Source organism: Bufo bufo, chromosome 5, assembly GCF_905171765.1.
Source record: "Bufo bufo chromosome 5, aBufBuf1.1, whole genome shotgun sequence".
NCBI classification, from domain to species: domain Eukaryota; kingdom Metazoa; phylum Chordata; class Amphibia; order Anura; family Bufonidae; genus Bufo; species Bufo bufo.
In genome coordinates, this window is record NC_053393.1 from 16337605 (window position 1) to 16363058 (window position 25454).

Here is a 25454-nt window from a genome sequence, read left to right on the forward strand (position 1 = left end):
TAACTCAGGATCAGTAATGTAATGTATGTAGACAGTGACTCCACCAGCAGAATAGTGAGTGCAGCTCTGGAGTATAATACAGGATGTAACTCAGGATCAGTAATGTACGTACACGGTGACTTGGCCTTCCCTTTATTGCCATAAGGGTAGCATTTACCATACTGTATGCTGAGATCTCTCTCTACGACGCTCTGGTACCAGGCAGAACTATTGGGCCATTGTTTATCTACACTGATGATCTCGTCCATTTACTGCAATTATCTCTGAATCAGAATTCATGAACTTCACAGTAAAACAGAAAAGCCGGAGCCACAGACCGTCTGATAATGAACTACGGCCAAACCCTGAATTTACGAGAAACAAACGTGGCCCAAGATCTGGGAGAAAGTCCACAAACCTAAGCCGAGCTCCACCAGCGTGCAGAATCCTACAAGGCACAACTCTGAGTAACTCCAGAAATGCTTCACCTATCCGGAGTTATCATAAGTCTTATACAATCACATCCAGAGCTGCAATCACAATTCTGCTGTTGTATCCAATCCTAAACTACAGCAATTTGCGGTCCCCAATGCAGGGGCAACATCCGTGCGGCGGCCGGGACGGATCGAGACCCATTCAACTTGAATGGGTCCGTGATCCATCCGCACCGCACAAAAAATAAAAAACATGTTCTATTTTTTTGCTGTGCGGAGGCGCGGACAGAAACACCACGGAAGCACTCCTTCGTGCTTCCATGGGGTTACGATCCGTGCCGCATCTCCGTGATTGCCGACCCATTCAAGTGAATGTGATGCCGGTGCCCATGTATTGCGGACCCGCCGTATACCGAGTAAACAATGTTCGTGTGCAAAAGGCCTAACTGGGAGTCAAAACTCTGCTGTTCTATCATGTCACAAACACCAATCACATCCAGAGCTGCATTCAGAATTTAGCCTAAAAATTCAGAAAATACAATTTTGGATATTTTGTTTTCCCACGACACTGGTATAAACACAGCAGCTCCAGTCTTCCCAGACACTGAACCAGCAGGGGGTCTGGAACCATGATAGCTGCATACACAGCTGGCTGCCACTGCTCTTTCCGGAAACTAAGCCAGCCATAGGAAGTAGCAGTAGGGAGCCAGGATATCCTGCAACCTAAGAGTTAACAGGAGAACCACAAAACTGTAAATGCAGCTCTGGATGTGGCTGGAGTAGAAAGCCGAATATAAATAAAGATCAGTGTCACATGTGCAGCTCGGGGGCAGGCAGTCCCTTCTCGTGTGCTATTTCACAGTTAGGACACCCCCTTCTTGTTCAGCAGCTGCCCTGAGGATGCACTGATGACATCACAGGGTGTATGGACAGAGGGGAAGGGGGGGGGGGGGTCGTCCTATGACGTCATCCATATTATCTCCTAGTACCTGCCTTTATAGAAACTAGATGATGGGAGTAATAGTGCTGGTCCATTCCCTAATCAAGTCTGGCTTTACCTGACCCCCCCGCCCCATTACTGACCTGACCTTGGATGGGTAAGAGAACAATGCGCTACGTTACACGCGTTTCACACCACAGGGCGATTGACGGCCTGTATATACACTTCTGCATCCTGACCAAATACAGAAACTATGGGAATAAAGTGCACGATATCGGATACTGATTCCTTCATATAGCAGCTGAAGACGTGCCTCGCTCTTCTCACCCCCCCCCCCCCCCCAGTATTGCTCAGAACCCCCCATAAAGTGGACGTTGTTCTACATGAGGGCCGCGGGCAGGAATGGGACAGCAGTTATCATACATTTCTGGATCAAAAGGCTAGCGCTCTAAACCTGGGTGACAATCCTAATAGCTGCACTGGTCTATGCAGGTTCATGTGCGGTGTTAGGGGAGGGCGGCGGCTTTACTGGTCTTTGGAGTTGTTGGGGGCCCCGCTCTCGGCTCGTAGCTTCTGGCTGCTGTTATCATTGTACTCGATCCAGTGGATGACCTCGTCCGGGAACTCAGGAGACTCCACCTGCGGAAAGATCAGAGACGGATCTGTGAGAGACTGAAATAACAGGCGTACAAAACACGCATCCGTAACTTATACCGGGGGTGTTCGGCTGGCGAACTGCCCTCCGAATATGGACCGGGGACACAGGACCGCCCGGACCCCACAGACCTGCCACCGGGACCGCCCGGACCCCACACACCTGCCACCGGGACCGCCCGGACCCCACACACCTGCCACCGGGACCGCCCGGACCCCACAGACCTGCCCCCGGGACCGCCCGGACCCCACAGACCTGCCACCGGGACCGCCCGGACCCCACAGACCTGCCACCGGGACCGCCCGGACCCCACAGACCTGCCACCGGGACCGCCCGGACCCCACAGACCTGCCACCGGGACCGCCCGGACCCCACAGACCTGCCACCGGGACCGCCCGGACCCCACAGACCTGCCACCGGGACCGCCCGGACCCCACAGACCTGCCACCGGGACCGCCCGGACCCCACAGACCTGCCACCGGGACCGCCCGGACCCCACAGACCTGCCACCGGGACCGCCCGGACTCCACAGACCTGCCGAGACCGCCCCGGACTCCACAGACCTGCCACCGGGACCGCCCGGACCCCACAGACCTGCCACCGAGACCGCCCGGACTCCACAGACCTGCCACCGGGACCGCCCGGACTCCACAGACCTGCCACCGGGACCGCCCGGACTCCACAGACCTGCCACCGGGACCGCCCGGACTCCACAGACCTGCCACCGGGACCGCCCGGACTCCACAGACCTGCCACCGGGACCTTCCGGACTCCACAGACCTGCCACCGGGACCTTCCGGACTCCACAGACCTGCCACCGGGACCGCCCGGACCCCACAGACCTACCATCATGCATCAAAGGATGGCAGTGTTTTCTCCAATGCATTGAGAGGCACTACTGCTGGGGTCTGGCACAGCAGATCCTGATGATGGTCAGCATCACAATGTTTTACCCAGTGGTGCCAAGAAATGATGAGGACCTGGGAGTACAGAGTATGTACTTTTTTTTGGTTCAGGGGCCCAACTGATTTTAGGAGTCTGGTCTGGGGCCCTGCTTAAAGGGGTTGTGCACTAATTTCCAGACCTCGCCGACTGGCGGGCCCCGTGTTGGTGATCATACTTACCTGATCCCCAGCCTACTCTGCTTGTCTCGGGTCCCTCCATATAAACCTCCGGTTTGACACCGATGCAGCGGTGATCTGCTACCTTTGCATCAAGTGACCATCTGAAATGATGCAAGGGGAGCAGAGGTCAGTGACTGGCTGCAGCAGCGTCAAACAAGAAGTTTACATGGAGGAACGCGAGACAAGCAGAGGAGGCCGGAGAGCAAACGAGCCAGGACCCAGTTTCAGGGGATCAGGTAGGTATGATCGACAACACGGGTCTGCCAGCCTGAGGTCTGGAAATCAGGGCACAAGCCCTTGAGTTTCCTCAACACACATTTGAACCATATTCTTATCAGTTTGATAAGAGTTTAGCTATAAAGGGTGTTTATGGGGTCAGGAAATCAGAGATAAGGCTTCACATGAGCTGCACCAGTCTGCAAATACACTGAAATCGCAGTCTAATCTGCAGGCGGCGGGTTATAGAGCAGGAAGAGGTGAGCAGACTTCCGTGGGCTTCCTATCCGTGCTTCCACACCACAAAAGATAAGACACGTTCTATCTTTTACCATAAGTTGCGGATCACGGAACCATTTAAGTCACGCGGCTGGTGCCCGTGTATTGTGGCCCACGGTTTGCAGTTGTCTGAATGGGGCCTAACTAGTATTTTATACATTTAAAATCCTGCTCATTCAGGGCTTTGAAGTCCAGGAGGCGGTCCTATCAGTGATTGACAGCTCTCTCTATGAGGAGGCGGTCCTATCAGTGATTGACAGTTCTCTCTATGAGGAGGCGGTCCTATCAGTGATTGACAGTTCTCTCTATGAGGAGGTGGTCCTATCAGTGATTGACAGCTCTATGAGGAGGCGGTCCTATCAGTGATTGACAGCTCTCTCTATGATGGGGAGGTCCTATCAGTGATTGACAGTTCTCTCTATGAGGAGGTGGTCCTATCAGTGATTGACAGTTCTCTCTATGAGGAGGCGGTCCTATCAGTGATTGACAGCTCTCTCTATGATGGGGAGGTCCTATCAGTGATTGACAGTTCTCTCTATGAGGAGGCGCTCCTATCAGTGATTGACAGCTCTCTCTATGAAGAGGCGGTCCTATCAGTGATTGACAGTTCTCTCTATGAGGAGGCGGTCCTATCAGTGATTGACAGCTCTCTCTATGAGGAGGCGGTCCAATCAGTGATTGACAGCTCTCTCTATGAAGAGGCGGTCCTATCAGTGATTGACAGCTCTCTCTATGAAGAGGCGGTCCTATCAGTGATTGACAGCTTTCTCTAAGAGGAGGCGGTCCTATCAGTGATTGACAGTTCTCTCTATGAGGAGGCGGTCCTATCAGTGATTGACAGCTCTCTCTATGATGGGGAGGTCCTATCAGTGATTGACAGTTCTCTCTATGAGGAGGCGGTCCTATCAGTGATTGACAGCTCTATGAGGAGGCGGTCCCATCAGTGATTGACAGCTCTCTCTATGAGGAGGCGGTCCCATCAGTGATTGACAGCTCTCTCTATGAAGAGGCGGTCCTATCAGTGATTGACAGCTCTCTCTATGAAGAGGCGGTCCTATCAGTGATTGACAGCTTTCTCTATGAGGAGGCGGTCCTATCAGTGATTGACAGTTCTCTCTATGAGGAGGCGGTCCTATCAGTGATTGACAGTTCTCTCTATGAGGAGGTGGTCCTATCAGTGATTGACAGCTCTATGAGGAGGCGGTCCTATCAGTGATTGACAGCTCTCTCTATGATGGGGAGGTCCTATCAGTGATTGACAGTTCTCTCTATGAGGAGGCGCTCCTATCAGTGATTGACAGCTCTCTCTATGATGGGGAGGTCCTATCAGTGATTGACAGTTCTCTCTATGAGGAGGCGCTCCTATCAGTGATTGACAGCTCTCTCTATGAAGAGGCGGTCCTATCAGTGATTGACAGTTCTCTCTATGAGGAGGCGGTCCTATCAGTGATTGACAGCTCTCTCTATGAGGAGGCGGTCCAATCAGTGATTGACAGCTCTCTCTATGAAGAGGCGGTCCTATCAGTGATTGACAGCTCTCTCTATGAAGAGGCGGTCCTATCAGTGATTGACAGCTTTCTCTATGAGGAGGCGGTCCTATCATTGATTGACAGTTCTCTCTATGAGGAGGCGGTCCTATCAGTGATTGACAGCTCTCTCTATGATGGGGAGGTCCTATCAGTGATTGACAGTTCTCTCTATGAGGAGGCGGTCCTATCAGTGATTGACAGCTCTATGAGGAGGCGGTCCCATCAGTGATTGACAGCTCTCTCTATGAGGAGGCGGTCCCATCAGTGATTGACAGCTCTCTCTATGAAGAGGCGGTCCTATCAGTGATTGACAGCTCTCTCTATGAAGAGGCGGTCCTATCAGTGATTGACAGCTTTCTCTATGAGGAGGCGGTCCTATCAGTGATTGACAGTTCTCTCTATGAGGAGGCGGTCCTATCAGTGATTGACAGCTCTCTCTATGATGGGGAGGTCCTATCAGTGATTGACAGTTCTCTCTATGAGGAGGCGGTCCTATCAGTGATTGACAGCTCTATGAGGAGGCGGTCCCATCAGTGATTGACAGCTCTCTCTATGAAGAGGCGGTCCTATCAGTGATTGACAGCTCTCTCTATGAGGAGGCGCTCCTATCAGTGATTGACAGCTCTCTCTATGAAGAGGCGGTCCTATCAGTGATTGACAGCTCTCTCTATGATGGGGAGGTCCTATCAGTGATTGACAGTTCTCTCTATGAGGAGGCGGTCCTATCAGTGATTGACAGTTCTCTCTATGAGGAGGCAGTCCCATCAGTGATTGACAGCTCTCTCTATGAAGAGGCGGTCCTATCAGTGATTGACAGCTCTCTCTATGAGGAGGCGGTCCTATCAGTGATTGACAGTTCTCTCTATGAGGAGGCGGTCCTATCAGTGATTGACAGTTCTCTCTGAGGCTATCCTATCAGTGATTGACAGCTCTCTCTATCAGGAGGCGGTCCTATCAGTGATTGACAGCTCTCTCTATGAGAGAGCTGTCAGTGATTGGACCGCCTCCTCATAGAGAGAGCTGTCAATCATCGATAGGACCGCCTCCTCATAGAGAGAGCTGTCAATCACTGATAGGACCGCCTCCTCATAGAGAGCTGTCAAACAATGATAGGACCGCCTCCTCAGAGCTGTCAATCACCGATAGCACTCTCTATGAGAAGGCGGTTCTATCGGTGATTGACAGCTCTCTATGAGGAGGCGGTCCTTTCAGTGATTGACAGCTCTCTCTATGAGGAGGCGGTCCTATCACTGACAGCTCTCTATGAGGAGGCGGTCCTATCAGTGATTGACAGCTCTCGCTATGAGGAGGCAGTCCTATCGGTGATTGACAGGACCACCTCCTTATAGAGAGCGTTGTCAATCACTGATAGGACCGCCTCCGCATAGAGAGAGCTGTCAATCAATGATAGGACCTCCTCCTCATAGAGAGCTGTCAATCAATGATAGGACCTACCCTCATAGAGAGAGCTGTCAGTGATAGGACCGCTTCCTCATAGAGAGAGCTGTCAATCACTGATAGGACCGCCTCCTCATAGAGAGAGCTGTCAATCACAGATAGGACCGCCTCCTCATAGAGAGAGCTGTCAATCACTGATAGGACCGCCTCCTCATAGAGAGAGCTGTCAATCACTGATAGGACCGCCTCCTCATAGAGAGAACTGTCAATCACTGATAGGACCGCCTCCTCATAGAGAGAGCTGTCAATCACTGATAGGACCGTCTCCTCATAGAGAGAGCTGTCAATCACTGATAGGACCGCCTCCTCATAGAGAGAGCTGTCAATCACTGATAGGACCGCCTCCTCATAGAGAGAACTGTCAATCACTGATAGGACCGCCTCCTCATAGAGAGAGCTGTCAATCACTGATAGGACCGCCTCCTCATAGAGAGAGCTGTCAATCACTGATAGGACCGCCTCCTCATAGAGAGAGCTGTCAATCACTGATAGGACCGCCTCCTCATAGAGAGAACTGTCAATCACTGATAGGACCGCCTCCTCATAGAGAGAGCTGTCAATCACTGATAGGACCGCCTCCTCATAGAGAGAGCTGTCAATCACTGATAGGACCGCCTCCTGGATGTCAAAGCCCAGAAGGAGCAGGAATTCAAACGAATAAAATACACTTTATACAGAATCTTTTTCCACAAACCCATATATCAGTCTGCTCCGCTCCTCCTGCTCTATAACCTGCTGCCTGCAGCTCAGACGCCATGTTCAATGTGACAGGTTTCCTTTAACCACATGTATCACAAAACTGCTGAACATTTTTAATAAAGACCAGTTGAAAAAAAATTATTTTGCCAAAAAAATGACTAAAATGCAATAAATAAATAAAATGGTGTCCACAGCCTTTAAGGGTCTGGTCTTTCCCCAACTTGATGTAAACAGTTCTCCATAAATTGTGGAACGTTAACAAGAGGACATCTTTACTGGTGGAGTTCAGCTCGGACCTTCGCCTGGCCACAGACCCAGGTAAGTAGCTGAGAGTTCTCCTGTATTATATTTTTAAAAATTCTAATAGATTTGAAGTTACATCTATCCTCCAGTCACATCTAGAGCTGCAGGTGTGATACCTACTAGGTATACAGAACCTGTCTTGAACCAGCAGGGGATGACACCCGTGAGGTCCTGCAGCCTGACAGAATTCAGCATAGGATATGACCTAACTCATGATCACTACTGACCACAATACCGCTGCGCTTCAGTGTCCATATTGCAGCTACTACAGCCGGACCACGCGCTGTTTCACCCTAAGGTGCAGCCATGTTGCTTTCCTGGCCAGGTTGGATTCTAGATTTTTGGACATTGCTGTAAATTTTGAGAACCATGTCGCCCCCTGCAGGGCGTTCTACCGCAGCTCACCTTTCTCTTACACATGGTCTGTACCACTTTATCGGGGGAGCTTCCTATGACGTGTTGCCGGCTCAGCACAATAGTGCAGACAAATCCATCCCTGGGGGCCACGAATCGCTGCTCCACGTAGAAGGCCTTTTCATCCCAGCAGAGCAGACGCGTGCGTATCTCGAAGGCCTCCAGCAGACGGAGCGAGCGTCGGTAACGTACCGTGCAGGCCGCCATCACGATCCCTGAGCCCACGGAGTTAGCGGCCCCATAAAGGCCACTGCGTGTAAAGTAGGAGAGCCGCGCAAAGTCGGCCTCCCGGAGGTAGCGGGAGTTGTTCATGTGCAGGAGGCAGTCCAAGTCATGAGGAAGGACCAGACCCGAGAACGAGTGGTCCTTCAGGAGGTCCTTCACCGCCGGCTGCAGGCGGGCCCTCAGCACGGCCAGGAACATTCGGATAAAATACCAGACGTCCAGCGCGGAAAACAAGACCGTAGTCAGGGCCAGAACCAGCATCGCGACCCACATGACCTCAGAGTTGGTTGATAAACAGATGGTTAACTATGGAGGACCTACAGGAGAAGACAAGACATGGAGACTGGTTAGACAAGGTCAGGAGGTGTGGACACGTATCAACAGCGGGAATTAGGTGACCTTCAGAATGTTCTGCATCAGGCCGGGTTCACATCAACGTTTCCCGTTTTTTTGATCCGAAGCATTATATTGAAAAGATTTCAGGAACATGTAAGGCCGGGTTCACATCACCGCCAGAAGAACAGGAAAAAAACGGATCTCGTGGTTTAAGCCTCCCTTATACTTCGTTAGTGCCCATTGTACTATATCTGATTATTTTTTTTCTTCTCTAATTTAAGTCCTCTTCCGTTCCGTTAGTCCACAAAACATATCCGTATGGTTTTCCGTACACGATCCGTTTTTTTGCGGAACGGAAACAGCAACTTATTAAATCACCAAACACATGAGCAATATGGGCTGGGCATATTAGCATTTCTACAGTATGGATCCGCAAAATACGGATGAGTTCCGTGCGCGTTCCGTATTCTTTGAGGACCCATTGACTTGAATGGGGCCACGGACCGTGATTTGCGGACGATAGGACATGCGCTACTTTTTGGCGGAACGGACACGCGGAAACGGAATGTACACGGAGTACCTTCTGTTATTTTTGCGGACCCATTGAAGTGAATGGTTCCGCATACAGTCCACCAATAAAAGCGAAATACGAAAATACGTTCGTGTGCACGAGCCCTTATGGACATTTTGCATCCATTTTAGCCATTTCCGTCTGAGATCCGTTATTTTAAACAGAAAAAAAAATACTCCACGTAGGACATTTCTCGGACGGAAATGGCTAAAACGGACGCAAAATGTCCATATCTGAGCATAACGGAGGCTTAAAACACAGGGTCCGTTTTTTTCTTTGTTTTTCCGTTTTTCTGACGGTGATGTGACTCCGGCCTTACACGTAACTGAACTCTTTTAAATATCGCGCTTCCATGTCCAGATACGATCATGCGTGCAGCATTTTCACTTTGGGGTGTGCTCACTTTTGTTGCCAGCGGTTTAGACATTAATGGCGGTGCGTTGAGTTATTTTGAGGGCACGCCCAATTTACCCTGTTATACAAGCCGTACACTGACTACGTTACATTGCATCAAAGGCCCCTTTCACACAAGAGAGTTTTCCGCGCGGGCGCAATGCGTGATGCGAACGCATAGCGCCCGCACTGAATCCTGACCCATTCATTTCAATGGGTCTGTGTACATGAGCGTTTTTTTTTTTCACGCATCAGTTCTGCGCGTGAAAAACGCAGCATGTTCTATATTCTGCGTTTTTCACGCAGCCCTGGTCCCATAGAAGTGAATGGGGCTGTGTGAAAAACGCATCGCATCTGCAAGCATGCGTTTTTCACGGATGGTTGCTAAGAGATGTTTGTAAACCTTTAGTTTTTTTATCACGCGCATGAAAAACGCATCAATGCGCATTGCACCCACGCGAAAAAAACAGTACTTACTTTTGTGAGATATTGTATATAGAGGCGCACACACACTAGGGGGCAGATTTATAAAATGTCTGCATTGCCCACAGCAACCAATCACAGCGCAGCTTTCATTTCACATTCTGCTCTTGAAAAATAAAAGCTGCGCTCGAATTGGTTGCTATGGGTCACAAAGGCTGCTCATAGCAACCAATCAGGTTGCAGCTTTCATTTTTGAGAGCTGCTTTGGAAAATAAAAGGAGGAATCTGATTGGTTGCCATGGTCAAATAATCCAGTTCTACTTTAAACCAGTTTGATAAATGTGCCCCATTACATTTTATTAATGGTTTATTTTTTGTGTGTGTTTTTTTTTTTGTCTTACTTACAAAGGGGGTCATTTATAAAAGGGACTTGTCACTATTTTAGTCGTAAAATAAAAAGTCACACGTCCCTTTTTTTGACTGTGTACTTACGGACGGATTTATGCAGGGGTCGACAGTTGGGGGACAGGGGCTGTCGGGGCAAATTTATTAACATTAAGGGTCCATTCACATGTCTGTGGAATGGGGTCTGCATCTGTTCCACAATATCCGGAACGGGTGCGGACCCATTCATTCTCAATGGGGTAGGAATGGATGCGGCTCCGGCAAAAAAAGTAGAACATGTCCTATTCTTGTCCGCAATTGCGGACAAGAATAGGCAGTTTTATGGGGGTGCCGGCCGGGTGTATTGCAGATCTGCAATTTGCGGATCCGCAATACACTACGGACATGTGAATGAAGCCTTAGACTGCATCCACATCAGCGGGTTTTTTTTCCATTCTTCGGATCCATCAGAAAAACTTAATTTCCCAAAAAATATCTCAGACAGAAATGGCTAAAACGGATACAGAATGTGCATAATGAATGCTCAGGATCCGTTTTTTTTATTTTTTTTGTTCTTCTGAAAACAGGCGGATATTTTGATGAAAAACGTCTCCAGCCAGGCGCACGGACTGCCGGAGATTCACCTTATTCGCACAATTTGTTATAAATTAGCCGAATCTTAAGGCAGCGCAGAGAGGAATCTAAGACTGGTGTAAAATGGCGCTCTTAGTAAATGACCCCCAGAATGTCTGATGTGAATTCCTCCCTATTTGGGGTAGATCCCTCCTGGGTCTGTCAGGGTTAATCACTATAATTCCTTCCCCAGCTGTAGGAGGTGATGGGGGGGGCGGATTTATATGGACGTGGCTGTGACTATTTTGGACTCCTCGGTCTCTCCTGGCTGGACGCTGATGGAGTTTACATCGGTGCCAGTTCAGACTCAGGTTTTTACTCTTTTCGGCCCAGTCCACACAACGCTTTATGGGGAAACTGACTATTCTCCTCCCCGACCAATAACAGCGCAGCTTTCAATTTTAAAACAGCAGAATAGAAAATGAAAGCTGCATTGTGATTGGTTGCTATGGGCAACACAGTCCATTATTCTCTGAGACCGTTCCCATAAATCTCTCCCTGTGCCCCTGGGACTGACCCGAACTGACAGCATGGCCGCTCCCTATGGTGCCGTGAGCTCGAGTGTGGACCAGGCCGCTGCCTCTAGTGAAGCCGATTCACAGCAACCAATCACTGCGAAGCTTTCATTTACCAACAGCAGAATTTGGAATGAAAGCTGCGCTGTGATTGGTTGCTATTTGTAAACTGAATAGGGTTGCAGCGCGTTTCCTAAATTAGAATCACACAAAATCCCGCAGTGTAGCCCCGGCTTTAGGCTCCAGGGTCTTCCCGACAACGTTGAACCTGATATCACGTGGAGCTACTGTACGTTGTCATGAGCTGCTGTCAGTAGTGCAGCCTCAGGCTCCGGCCCATTTCCAAAAACTCATTTTTGTCTTCACTTTACACTGCGATCTGGAAGTCTGACTGTAGATATTGGGGGTAACCCCCGATATATCACTAGGAACATTAATGGGCTGATCCCAGAAGCCCCTCCAGCTTTTACAATGCACTGCACTCCGGCCCTATTCAGGGGGTGATCGGACCCCCACCAATTATGTCATACCTTCATGGGACAAGCTGCCCCAATGTCTATGGAAAATTGACCCCCGATTATCTCCGATTCAGGGGCGTCACAGCCGGGTATAATATACAGCTGACACCCCCTACAGAGGGCGGGGGCTCCGCCGTCATATATGTGCAGTGGGCTGTGTATACATAGTGGATGTCACCAAGGGGTTAAAGGGGAACTTCTCCAGTAGAGAAGATGGAGCGTCCCAAGGAGGCTCTTAGGTACCTATCATGGAATGATCCGTGTTGCTTGGTAGGAAGAGAGAGGCCTGGATAAATTTGGCTGGTTGCTTAGCAACAGCAGAGCTAGACAGTGGGTGACGACACTACATCTGCAGGCTGTAGCGGAGATCCAGGGTTGTCACTCACATAGGACGGGAGGTTTTCATACACCGCTCCACGGGGAGCAAGATGGCGGCCAGTAAACCACCTCCGGGGTGTATTGGGGGACCCTTCCCTCAGGACACCCGCCCCCGCACCATTTGGATAAGTAAACCCGAATCTCCTGCTCATTGGTTATTGATTAACAGGATAATAGATTCCCGGGAAGTGGCTCCGACTTGTGAGGGGCCCCTAATACGTGGATGATGGGGGCCACACAAATGTAGGGAGAAGAGAAACTCCATGTCTATACAGCGCATACCGCTCCTTCACTGCGCACATCACACCGAGCCTTAAAGAGGACCTTTCACCGATCCTGACATTGTAAACTACGTATCATGATATATACAGCGGCGCCCGGGGATCTCACTGCACTTACTATTATCCCTGGGCGCCGCTCCGTTCTCCCGTTATGTCCTCCGGTATGTTCGGAGACTTGGTTATAGTAGGCGGAGACTTAGGGGACTTGGTTATAGTAGGCGGAGTCTGCCCTTGTTCTACTGGGCGTCTCCTTCTCCCAGGCTGTAGCGCTGGCCAATCGCAGTGCACAGCTCACAGCCTGGGAGGTTTTTTTTTCTCCCAGGCTGTGAGCTCTGCGCTGTGATTGGCCAGCGCTACAGCCTGGGAGAAGGACACGCCCAGGAGAACAAGGGCAGACTCCGCCTACAACAACCAAGTGACCGAACATACCGGAGGACATACCGGGAGAACGGAGCGGCGCCCAGGGATAATAGTAAGTGCAGTGAGATCCCCGGGCGCCGCTGTACAGATCATGACACTAAGTTCACAATGTCAGGATCGGTGAAAGGTCCTCTTTAAAGGGTAGGAAAGTTCGGATTTCTCTAATACAGCTCAATAAGATATATCATGTAGTTTGAGACCGGCCCTCCCCCGTAGGAGTTAAATATCAATCGTAGCCGTATTCACTAAATAATTCACAATATTTAATGTATCGCATAAAATACAAACATGTACTGAAACCAATCGGGTCCAAGACTTATTAATAATAATTGCTGCAGCAACGACAATGTTTAAAAAACCCTAAAAAATAATAATAAAAGTCCAATAAAATACGATAAAATATATCCACAAAACGTCCAGAAGAAGGGGGAACCGTAAATCCTAGATGGGAAACAATGAAAAAGTTCTGAACAGACGCAGACAGATCCCGGAGTCATAGTGTGGTTTGTCCGATCCGTATATTTCCTGTGTCTCGGTCGGTCGTCTTTGACCATATATTGGGCTTGTGACAGTAAATCGTTCTCCGATATTCGGTAAGTGTCCGATTTAAACATAAAGAGCATCTGGTTTTTACTGACGGTCACTTTATGATCTATACCATACTACGAACGTCATCATCACTTAGATTATACATAAACACTATTTATATAATGAAGATATTAGAACATATTAAGTTCAGCACATTTTTATAATTAGTCCTGCACATATACTTTATTTATTACTAGATTTCACACTAAGGCCTCTTTCACACTTGCGTTGTCCGGATCCGGCGTGTACTCCATTTGCAGGAAGTGCTCGCCGGATACGTAACAACGCAAGTGTACTGAAAGCATTTGAAGACGGAGCTGTCTTCAAAATGCGTTCAGTGTTACTATGGCAGCCAGGACGCTATTAAAGTCCTGGTTGCCATAGTAGTAGTGGGGAGCGGTATACTTACCGTCCGTGCGGCTCCAGAATGACGTCAGGGCGCCCCATGCGCATGGATGACGTGATCCATGTGATCACGTCCTCCATGCACGTGGGGCGCCCTGACGTCACTCTGAAGCGCCCCGGGAGCCGCACGGACGGTAAGTATACTGCTCCCCCGCTCCCCACTACACTTACCATGGCAAACAGGACTTTAGCGTCCCGGCAGCCATGGTAACCATTCAGAAAAAGCTAAACGTCTGATCCGGCAATGCGCCGAAACGACGTTTAGCTTAAGGCCGGATCCAGATTAATGCCTTTCAATGGGCATTAATTCCGGATCCGGCCTTGCGGCAAGTGTTCAGGATTTTTGGCCGGAGCAAAAAGCGCAGCATGCTGCAGTATTTTCTCCGGCCAAAAAACGTTCCGGTCCTGAACTGAAGACATCCTGATGCATCCTGAACGGATTTCTCTCCATTCAGAATGCATTAGGATAAAACTGATCAGGATTCTTCCGGCATAGAGCCCCGACGACGGAACTCTATGCCGGAAGACAACAACGCAAGTGTGAAAGAGCCCTTAGATGGTTGTTCATTCATCCATGTAACACAACACTGATATTTATATATGATGTAATGTAAACACTGTCACTTTCATTCATTATAGGAATATCAACGTCATTGTAGAGAATATAGAGCGGATTGTTCTATAAGAATGCACTTCTATAGGCACTAGAATCATGTATATTAGATTTCATTGTAAATGGAACTATAATGAATTTTGCATTAGAAAGCAACTTTTTTGTATAATTTCCTTTATAGACTAGGATAATGAGACCATTGGGCATGACATACTCAAAAAACGCATCTTTACAAAGAAAAACGCATGAAAAACGATTTTTTTCAATTCCAGACCAGATTTCGTGTGTCTCCCGAAAGGGATACAAAATGGATCATAGGAAGTTGGGATGTGACCACTGAGGAAGGGGAAAGAGATCCCCGAAACACGTTTGGTGCTACTAAGTACATTCCCAACAGGACATCCTCACTGGAAGCCCGTGCGCCAATATTCCGATACATATAAAAATTGGAGCGCTCCAAAACAGAAAGAAAAAAGTTCGGGAGATCAGCCACCTAAATCGGTCAGTACAAGTCCACCTCTCGCGAGTACGCACCCAGGTCACATGACCGGACTCGAGACTTTGGCATAGCGATCGAGAGGCAGCAGTGGCGCACGAGCTAAGTGAGACGCCGAACATTTGGACCGCGGGAGGTATAAAGTGACCCTGAGTAAAAACCAGATGCTCTTTATGTTTAAATCGGACACTTACCGAATATCGGAGAACGATTTACTGTCACAAGCCCAATATATGGTCAAAGAAGACCGACCGAGACACAGGAAATATACGCACCGGACAAATCACACTATGACTCCGGGATCTGTCTGCGTCTGTTCAGAACTTTTTCATTGTTTCCCATCTCGGATTTACGGTTCCCCCTTCTTCTGGACGTTTGAGGATATATTTTATCGTATTTTATTGGACTTTTATTATTATTTTTTAGGGATTTTTAAACATTGTCGTTGCTGCAGCAATTATTATTAATAAGTCTTGGACCCGATTGGTTTCAGTACATGTTTGTATTTTCTGCGATACATTAAATATTGTGAATTATTTAGTGAATACGGCTACGATTGATATCTAACTCCTACGGGGGAGGGCCGGTCTCAAACTACATGATATATATCCCTGCTTTGTTTGATTTGAGTGAATCAATTGAGACTAGAGCACCCGTTCCAGAATTGTCAGAGGGGTGAGCTTTGTGTCTATACCGTATCTTCTCTGTTGTAATCCACAGCTCAATAATAGTATACAGCTCCTATGCAGATCTATGTGTCTCCATGGTAACAGACTACACGCCCTGTAGTCGTGTGTGTGTATCCCCTCTTCCTGATGCCCCCAGACAGTAGAAAGGAAGGCGGATGGACGTAGACACATTGTGACGCACCCCCTGCTCTGGATCAGGGGACCCCCAACCTATGGCTCTACAGCTGATGCCCAACTACAACTCCCAGCATGCTCTGACAGCCACTGCTAGAGCCACAGATGGGAGACACTGCTACGGCTCCTCCCAAGGGGAATCTCAGATACCAGTGTGGCCCCTAGAGGTGGAGCTCCACTCTATCACCCCAGCTGTACCCCCCACAGTGGGGCCCCTAGAGGTGGAGCTCCACTCTATCACCCCAGCTGTACCCCCCACAGTGGGGCCCCTAGAGGTGGAGCTCCACTCTATCACCCCAGCTGTACCCCCCACAGTGGGGCCCCTAGAGGTGGAGCCCCCTCTGCAACCCCAGCTGTACCCCCACAGTGGGGCCCCTAGAGGTGGAGCCCCCTCTGCAACCCCAGCTGTACCCCCACAGTGGGGTCCCTAGAGGTGGAGCCCCCTCTGCCACCCCAGCTGTACCCCCACAGTGGGGTCCCTAGAGGTGGAGCCCCCTCTAGCACCCCAGCTGTACCCCCCATAGTGGGGTCCCTAGAGGTGGAGCCCCCTCTGTCACCCCCAGCTACAGACCTGAAAAGTAATGTAGGGCATCACTATGGGCCGTACAAGACAAAGAGACTACAACTCTCAGCATTCACACGGGTACAATGACACGCTGGGACTTGTAGTTCTACCCCAGCCACAGGTTCACCCACCCACCACTGACAAAATGTAATGATAAGCGAAGGGAAAGCAGCCGAGCTGAGCGGCAGCACCCACCATGGGCCCCTGCCCGGCCCCCAGCACACAATCGGCGGATGAATGGAGTCAGACCTGAGCCGTGGTGCCGTCCTGCAGATGACAGTGACAGGGGAACGTACCAAGCCGGCCGGGGGGGGGAGCGCAGCACAGGAAGTGAACGCCTCAGCGCGTCACATCCTCACACAAAGCATCAGCCGGTACTGCAATAACCGGGAGGAAGTGACAGGGAAGGTATTTGCAAGCTGTAATGACTTTTATTTCAATAATCCCTGTTCTAAGCTTGAAATGGAATCGTCCACTGCCGATGAGCTCAGAGATCAGGACTTATCACTGACCAGAGTGGAGATTAGTGGACAGTGACGTCACAGACACCGCCAGCCAATCAGAAACACGTCTGGTGCTTCCGCAGAGCCCCCATAACAGTGTCAGCCCCAGTGACCCCCATAACACTGACATCCACAGAGCCCCCATAACACTGACATCCACAGAGCCCCCATAACACTGACATGCACAGAGCCCCCATAACAGTGTCAGCCCCAGTGACCCCCATAACACTGACATCCACGGAGCCCCCATAACACTGACATGCACAGAACCCCCCTAACACTGACATGCACAGAGCCCCCATAACACTGACATGCACAGTGCCCCCCATAACACTGACATCCACAGAGCCCCCATAACACTGACATCCACAGAGCCCCCATAACACTGACATGCACAGTGCCCCCATAACACTGACATCCACAGAGCCCCCATAACACTGACATCCACGGAGCCCCCATAACACTGACATGCACAGAGCCCCCATAACACTGACATGCACAGAGCCCCCATAACACTGACATCCACGGAGCCCCCATAACACTGACATGCACAGAACCCCCCTAACACTGACATGCACAGAGCCCCCATAACACTGACATGCACAGTGCCCCCCATAACACTGACATCCACAGAGCCCCCATAACACTGACATGCACAGTGCCCCCATAACACTGACATCCACAGAGCCCCCATAACACTGACATCCACAGAGCCCCTATAACAGTGTCAGCACAGTGCCCCCCATAACAGTGTCAGCCCCAGTGACCCCCATAACAGTGACATCCACAGAGCCTTGGGGCTGGTCTGCTCTATGAGAGGTCAGCAGTGGCGTCTCTAGCTTTCAAATTTAGGGGGGGGGGGGGGGGGGCTCACTGGGGGCCAGGGCAAAAGTGGGGGGGGGGGGGGGGCAGCTATAACAACAATACATTTACACAAGTATGCTTAGAAATGCTGCGATACTTTACCCAATACCTAAAACCGCAACAGGGAAGAAAAGTCCTGCTGTCTGTGGTTTTAAAAAAAAAACAACAATCACTCAGATTTCAACATGTCCTAGTTGCCTGTGGATGACACATACCGTATATAGCATCTTATGCTATATGTGTCATCCACAGATCCCCCTCCCCGCCTCTCACAGGAGTGTACATTTGACATTTCTAAACTGTGGCGGATCCAGAGCCTGGTCTCGAGAGGGGCACTTCCAGATTATTTTCTGTCCGCCGCCACAGAACAAGGGTGCTTATAGAACAGACTACACAGTGTAGAGGTATACTGTATATTGTGTGGCACAGTGTAGAGGTATACTGTATATTGTGTGGCACAGTGTAGAGGTATACTGTATATTGTGTGGCACAGTGTAGAGGTATACTGTACATTGTGTGGCACAGTGTAGCGGTATACTGTATATTGTGTGGCACAGTGTAGCGGTATACTGTATATTGTGTGGCACAGTGTAGAGGTATACTGTATATTGTGTGGCACAGTGTAGAGGTATACTGTATATTGTGTGGCACAGTGTAGAGGTATACTGTATATTGTGTGGCACAGTGTAGAGGTATACTGTATATTGTGTGGCACAGTGTAGATGTATACTGTATATTGTGTGGCACAGTGTAGAGGTATACTGTATATTGTGTGGCACAGTGTAGAGGTATACTGTATATTGTGTGGCACAGTGTAGAGGTATACTGTATATTGTGTGGCACAGTGTAGAGGTATACTGTATATTGTGTGGTACAGTGTAGAGGTATACTGTATATTGTGGGCACAGTGTAGCGGTATACTGTATATTGTGTGGCACAGTGTAGAGGTATACTGTATATTGTGTGGCACAGTGTAGAGGTATACTGTATATTGTGTGGCACAGTGTAGAGGTATACTGTACATTGTGTGGCACAGTGTAGAGGTATACTGTATATTGTGGGGCGCAGTGTAGAGGTATACTGTATATTGTGTGGCGCAGTGTAGAGGTATACTGTATATTGTGTGGCACAGTGTAGAGGTATACTGTATATTGTGGGGCACAGTGTAGAGGTATACTGTATATTGTGGGGCACAGTGTAGAGGTATATTGTATATTGTGTGGCACAGTGTAGATGTATACTGTATATTGTGTGGCACAGTGTAGAGGTATACTGTATATTGTGTGGCACAGTGTAGAGGTATACTGTATATTGTGTGGCACAGTGTAGAGGTATACTGTATATTGTGTGGCACAGTGTAGAGGTATACTGTATATTGTGTGGTACAGTGTAGAGGTATACTGTATATTGTGGGCACAGTGTAGCGGTATACTGTATATTGTGTGGCACAGTGTAGAGGTATACTGTATATTGTGTGGCACAGTGTAGAGGTATACTGTATATTGTGTGGCACAGTGTAGAGGTATACTGTACATTGTGTGGCACAGTGTAGAGGTATACTGTATATTGTGGGGCGCAGTGTAGAGGTATACTGTATATTGTGTGGCGCAGTGTAGAGGTATACTGTATATTGTGTGGCACAGTGTAGAGGTATACTGTATATTGTGTGGCACAGTGTAGAGGTATACTGTATATTGTGTGGCACAGTGTAGAGGTATACTGTATATTGTGTGGCACAGTGTAGAGGTATACTGTATATTGTGTGGCACATTGTAGAGGTATACTGTATATTGTGTGGCATAGTGTAGAGGTATACTGTATATTGTGTGGCACAGTGTAGAGGTATACTGTATATTGTGTGGTACAGTGTAGAGGTATACTGTATATTGTGTGGCACAGTGTAGAGGTATACTGTATATTGTGTGGCACAGTGTAGCGGTATACTGTATATTGTGTGGCACAGTGTAGAGGTATACTGTGTATTGTGTGGCACAGTGTAGAGGTATACTGTATATTGTGTGGCACAGTGTAGAGGTATACTGTATATTGTGTGGCACAGTGTAGAGGTATACTGTATATTGTGTGGCACAGTGTAGAGGTATACTGTATATTGTGTGGCACAGTGTAGAGGTATACTGTATATTGTGTGGCACAGTGTAGCGGTATACTGTATATTGTGTGGCATAGTGTAGAGGTATACTGTATATTGTGGGGCACAGTGTAGAGGTATACTGTATATTGTGTGGCACAGTGTAGAGGTATACTGTATATTGTGTGGCACAGTGTAGAGGTATACTGTATATTGTGTGGTACAGTGTAGCGGTATACTGTACACTGCGTGCAGAATTATTAGGCAAATGAGTATTTTGACCACATCATCCTCTTTATGCATGTTGTCTTACTCCAAGCTGTATAGGCTCGAAAGCCTACTACCAATTAAGCATATTAGGTGATGTGCATCTCTGTAATGAGAAGGGGTGTGGTCTAATGACATCAACACCCTATATCAGGTGTGCATAATTATTAGGCAACTTCCTTTCCTTTGGCAAAATGGGTCAAAAGAAGGACTTGACAGGCTCAGAAAAGTCAAAAATAGTGAGATATCTTGCAGAGGGATGCAGCACTCTTAAAATTGCAAAGCTTCTGAAGCGTGATCATCGAACAATCAAGCGTTTCATTCAAAATAGTCAACAGGGTCGCAAGAAGCGTGTGGAAAAACCAAGGCGCAAAATAACTGCCCATGAACTGAGAAAAGTCAAGCGTGCAGCTGCCAAGATGCCACTTGCCACCAGTTTGGCCATATTTCCGAGCTGCAACATCACTGGAGTGCCCAAAAGCACAAGGTGTGCAATACTCAGAGACATGGCCTAGGTAAGAAAGGCTGAAAGACGACCACCACTGAACAAGACACACAAGCTGAAACGTCAAGACTGGGCCAAGAAATATCTCAAGACTGATTTTTCGAAGGTTTTATGGACTGATGAAATGAGAGTGAGTCTTGATGGGCCAGATGGATGGGCCCGTGGCTGGATTGGTAAAGGGCAGAGAGCTCCAGTCCGACTCAGACGCCAGCAAGGTGGAGGTGGAGTACTGGTTTGGGCTGGTATCATCAAAGATGAGCTTGTGGGGCCTTTTCGGGTTGAGGATGGAGTCAAGCTCAACTCCCAGTCCTACTGCTAGTTTCTGGAAGACACCTTCTTCAAGCAGTGGTACAGGAAGAAGTCTGCATCCTTCAAGAAAAACATGATTTTCATGCAGGACAATGCTCCATCACACGCGTCCAAGTACTCCACAGCGTGGCTGGCAAGAAAGGGTATAAAAGAAGAAAATCTAATGACATGGCCTCCTTGTTCACCTGATCTGAACCCCATTGAGAACCTGTGGTCCATCATCAAATGTGAGATTTACAAGGAGGGAAAACAGTACACCTCTCTGAAGAGTGTCTGGGAGGCTGTGGTTGCTGCTGCACGCAATGTTGATGGTGAACAGATCAAAACACTGACAGAATCCATGGATGGCAGGCTTTTGAGTGTCCTTGCAAAGAAAGGTGGCTATATTGGTCACTGATTTGTTTTTGTTTTGTTTTTGAATGTCAGAAATGTATATTTGTGAATGTTGAGATGTTATATTGGTTTCACTGGTAAAAATAAATAATTGAAATGGGTATATATTTGTTTTTTGTTAAGTTGCCTAATAAGTATGTACAGTAATAGTCACCTGCACACACAGATATCCCCCTAAAATAGCTAAAACTAAAAACAAACTAAAAACTACTTCCAAAAATATTCAGCTTTGATATTAATGAGTTTTTTGGGTTCATTGAGAACATGGTTGTTGTTCAATAATAAAATTAATCCTCAAAAATACAACTTGCCTAATAATTCTGCACTCCCTGTATATTGTGTGGTACAGTGTAGCGGTATACTGTATATTGTGTGGCACAGTGTAGAGGTATACTGTATATTGTGTGGCACAGTGTAGAGGTATACTGTATATTGTGTGGTACAGTGTAGAGGTATACTGTATATTGTGTGGTACAGTGTAGCGGTATACTGTATATTGTGTGGCACAGTGTAGAGGTATACTGTATATTGTGTGGCACAGTGTAGAGGTATACTGTATATTGTGGGGCACAGTGTAGAGGTATACTGTATATTGTGTGGTACAGTGTAGAGGTATACTGTATATTGTGTGGCACAGTGTAGAGGTATACTGTATATTGTGTGGTACAGTGTAGAGGTATATTGTATATTGTGTGGTACAGTGTAGAGGTATACTGTATATTGTGTGGCACAGTGTAGAGGTATACTGTATATTGTGTGGTACAGTGTAGAGGTATACTGTATATTGTGTGGTACAGTGTAGAGGTATACTGTATATTGTGTGGTACAGTGTAGAGGTATACTGTATATTGTGTGGTACAGTGTAGAGGTATACTGTATATTGTGTGGTACAGTGTAGAGGTATACTGTATATTGTGTGGTACAGTGTAGAGGTATACTGTATATTATGGGGCACAGTGTAGAGGTACTGTATACTGTATATTGTGTGGCACAGTGTAGAGGTATACTGTATATTGTGTGGCACAGTGTAGAGGTATACTGTATATTGTGTGGTACAGTGTAGAGGTATACTGTATATTGTGTGGTACAGTGTAGAGGTATACTGTATATTGTGGGGCACAGTGTAGAGGTACTGTATACTGTATATTGTGTGGCACAGTGTAGAGGTATACTGTATATTGTGTGGCACAGTGTAGAGGTATACTGTATATTGTGGGGCACAGTGTAGAGGTATACTGTATATTGTGGGGCACAGTGTAGAGGTATACTGTATATTGTGTGGTACAGTGTGGAGGTATACTGTATATTGTGTGGTACAGTGTAGAGGTATACTGTATATTGTGTGGCACAGTGTAGAGGTATACTGTATATTGTGTGGCACAGTGTAGAGGTATACTGTATATTGTGTGGCACAGTGTAGAGGTATACTGTACATTTTGTGGCACAGTGTAGAGGTATACTGTATATTGTGTGGCACAGTGTAGAGGTATACTGTATATTGTGTGGCACAGTGTAGAGGTATACTGTATATTGTGTGGCACAGTGTAGAGGTATACTGTATATTGTGTGGTACAGTGTAGAGGTATACTGTATATTGTGTGGCACAGTGTAGAGGTATACTGTATATTGTGTGGTACAGTGTAGAGGTATATTGTATATTGTGTGGTACAGTGTAGAGGTATACTGTATATTGTGTGGCACAGTGTAGAGGTATACTGTATATTGTGTGGTACAGTGTGGAGGTATACTGTATATTGTGTGGTACAGTGTAGAGGTATACTGTATATTGTGTGGTACAGTGTAGAGGTATACTATATATTGTGTGGTACAGTGTAGAGGTATACTGTATATTGTGTGGTACAGTGTAGAGGTATACTGTATATTGTGTGGTACAGTGTAGAGGTATACTGTATATTATGGGGCACAGTGTAGAGGTACTGTATACTGTATATTGTGTGGCACAGTGTAGAGGTATACTGTATATTGTGTGGCACAGTGTAGAGGTATACTGTATATTGTGTGGTACAGTGTAGAGGTATACTGTATATTGTGTGGTACAGTGTAGAGGTATACTGTATATTGTGGGGCACAGTGTAGAGGTACTGTATACTGTATATTGTGTGGCACAGTGTAGAGGTATACTGTATATTGTGTGGCACAGTGTAGAGGTATACTGTATATTGTGGGGCACAGTGTAGAGGTATACTGTATATTGTGGGGCACAGTGTAGAGGTATACTGTATATTGTGTGGTACAGTGTGGAGGTATACTGTATATTGTGTGGTACAGTGTAGAGGTATACTGTATATTGTGTGGCACAGTGTAGAGGTATACTGTATATTGTGTGGCACAGTGTAGAGGTATACTGTATATTGTGTGGCACAGTGTAGAGGTATACTGTACATTTTGTGGCACAGTGTAGAGGTATACTGTATATTGTGTGGCACAGTGTAGAGGTATACTGTATATTGTGTGGCACAGTGTAGAGGTATACTGTATATTGTGTGGCACAGTGTAGAGGTATACTGTATATTGTGTGACACAGTGTAGAGGTATACTGTATATTGTGTGGCACAGTGTAGAGGTATACTGTATATTGTGTGGCACAGTGTAGAGGTATACTGTATATTGTGTGGCACAGTGTAGAGGTATACTGTATATTGTGTGGCACAGTGTAGCGGTATACTGTATATTGTGGGGCACAGTGTAGCGGTATACTGTATATTGTGTGGCACAGTGTAGAGGTATACTGTATATTGTGGGGCACAGTGTAGCGGTATACTGTATATTGTGGGGCACAGTGTAGAGGTATACTGTATATTGTGCGTACAGTGTAGAGGTATACTGTATATTGTGCGGCACAGTGTAGAGGTATACTGTATATTGTGTGGCACAGTGTAGAGGTATACTGTATATTGTGTGGCACAGTGTAGAGGTATACTGTATATTGTGGGGCACAGTGTAGAGGTATACTGTACATTGTGTGGCACAGTGTAGAGGTATACTGTATATTGTGTGGCACAGTGTAGAGGTATACTGTATATTATGGGGCACAGTGTAGAGGTATACTGTATATTGTGTGGCACAGTGTAGCGGTATACTGTATATTGTGGGGCACAGTGTAGAGGTATACTGTATATTGTGTGGCACAGTGTAGCGGTATACTGTATATTGTGGGGCACAGTGTAGCGGTATACTGTATATTGTGTGGCACAGTGTAGAAGTATACTGTATATTGTGTGGCACAGTGTAGAGGTATACTGTATATTGTGGGGCACAGTGTAGAGGTATACTGTATATTGTGTGGCACAGTGTAGCGGTATACTGTATATTGTGGGGCACAGTGTACAGGTATACTGTATATTGTGTGGCACAGTGTAGCGGTATACTGTATATTGTGGGGCACAGTGTAGAGGTATACTGTATATTGTGGGGCACAGTGTAGAGGTATACTGTATATTGTGTGGCGCAGTGTAGAGGTATACTGTATATTGTGGGGCACAGTGTAGAGGTATATTGTATATTGTGTGGCACAGTGTAGCGGTATACTGTATATTGTGTGGCACAGTGTAGAGGTATACTGTATATTGTGTGGCACAGTGTAGAGGTATACTGTACATTGTGTGACACAGTGTAGAGGTATACTGTATATTGTGTGGCACAGTGTAGAGGTATACTGTATATTGTGTGGCACAGTGTAGAGGTATACTGTATATTGTGTGGCACAGTGTAGCGGTATACTGTATATTGTGTGGCACAGTGTAGAGGTATACTGTATATTGTGTGGCACAGTGTAGAGGTATACTGTATATTTTGTGGCACAGTGTAGAGGTAAACTGTATATTGTGTGGCACAGTGTAGAGGTATACTGTACATTGTGTGGCACA

At 47.5% G+C, this 25454-nt stretch overlaps 1 protein-coding gene across 1 annotated transcript; it reads right to left on the bottom strand.

Annotated features, from left to right (window-relative positions):
* Positions 1–769: 769 nt before the first annotated feature.
* Positions 770–16950, bottom strand: THEM6 (thioesterase superfamily member 6). The gene is made up of 3 exons (XM_040433464.1): positions 16887–16950; positions 8022–8572; positions 770–1992 (listed from the first exon to the last, which is right to left on the bottom strand). The coding sequence occupies exons 2-3, from the start codon at positions 8526–8528 to the stop codon at positions 1879–1881; spliced, it is 621 nt and encodes a 206-aa protein (XP_040289398.1). The 5' UTR covers positions 8529–8572; positions 16887–16950; the 3' UTR covers positions 770–1878.
* Between the last annotated feature and the right edge of the window lie 8504 nt (positions 16951–25454).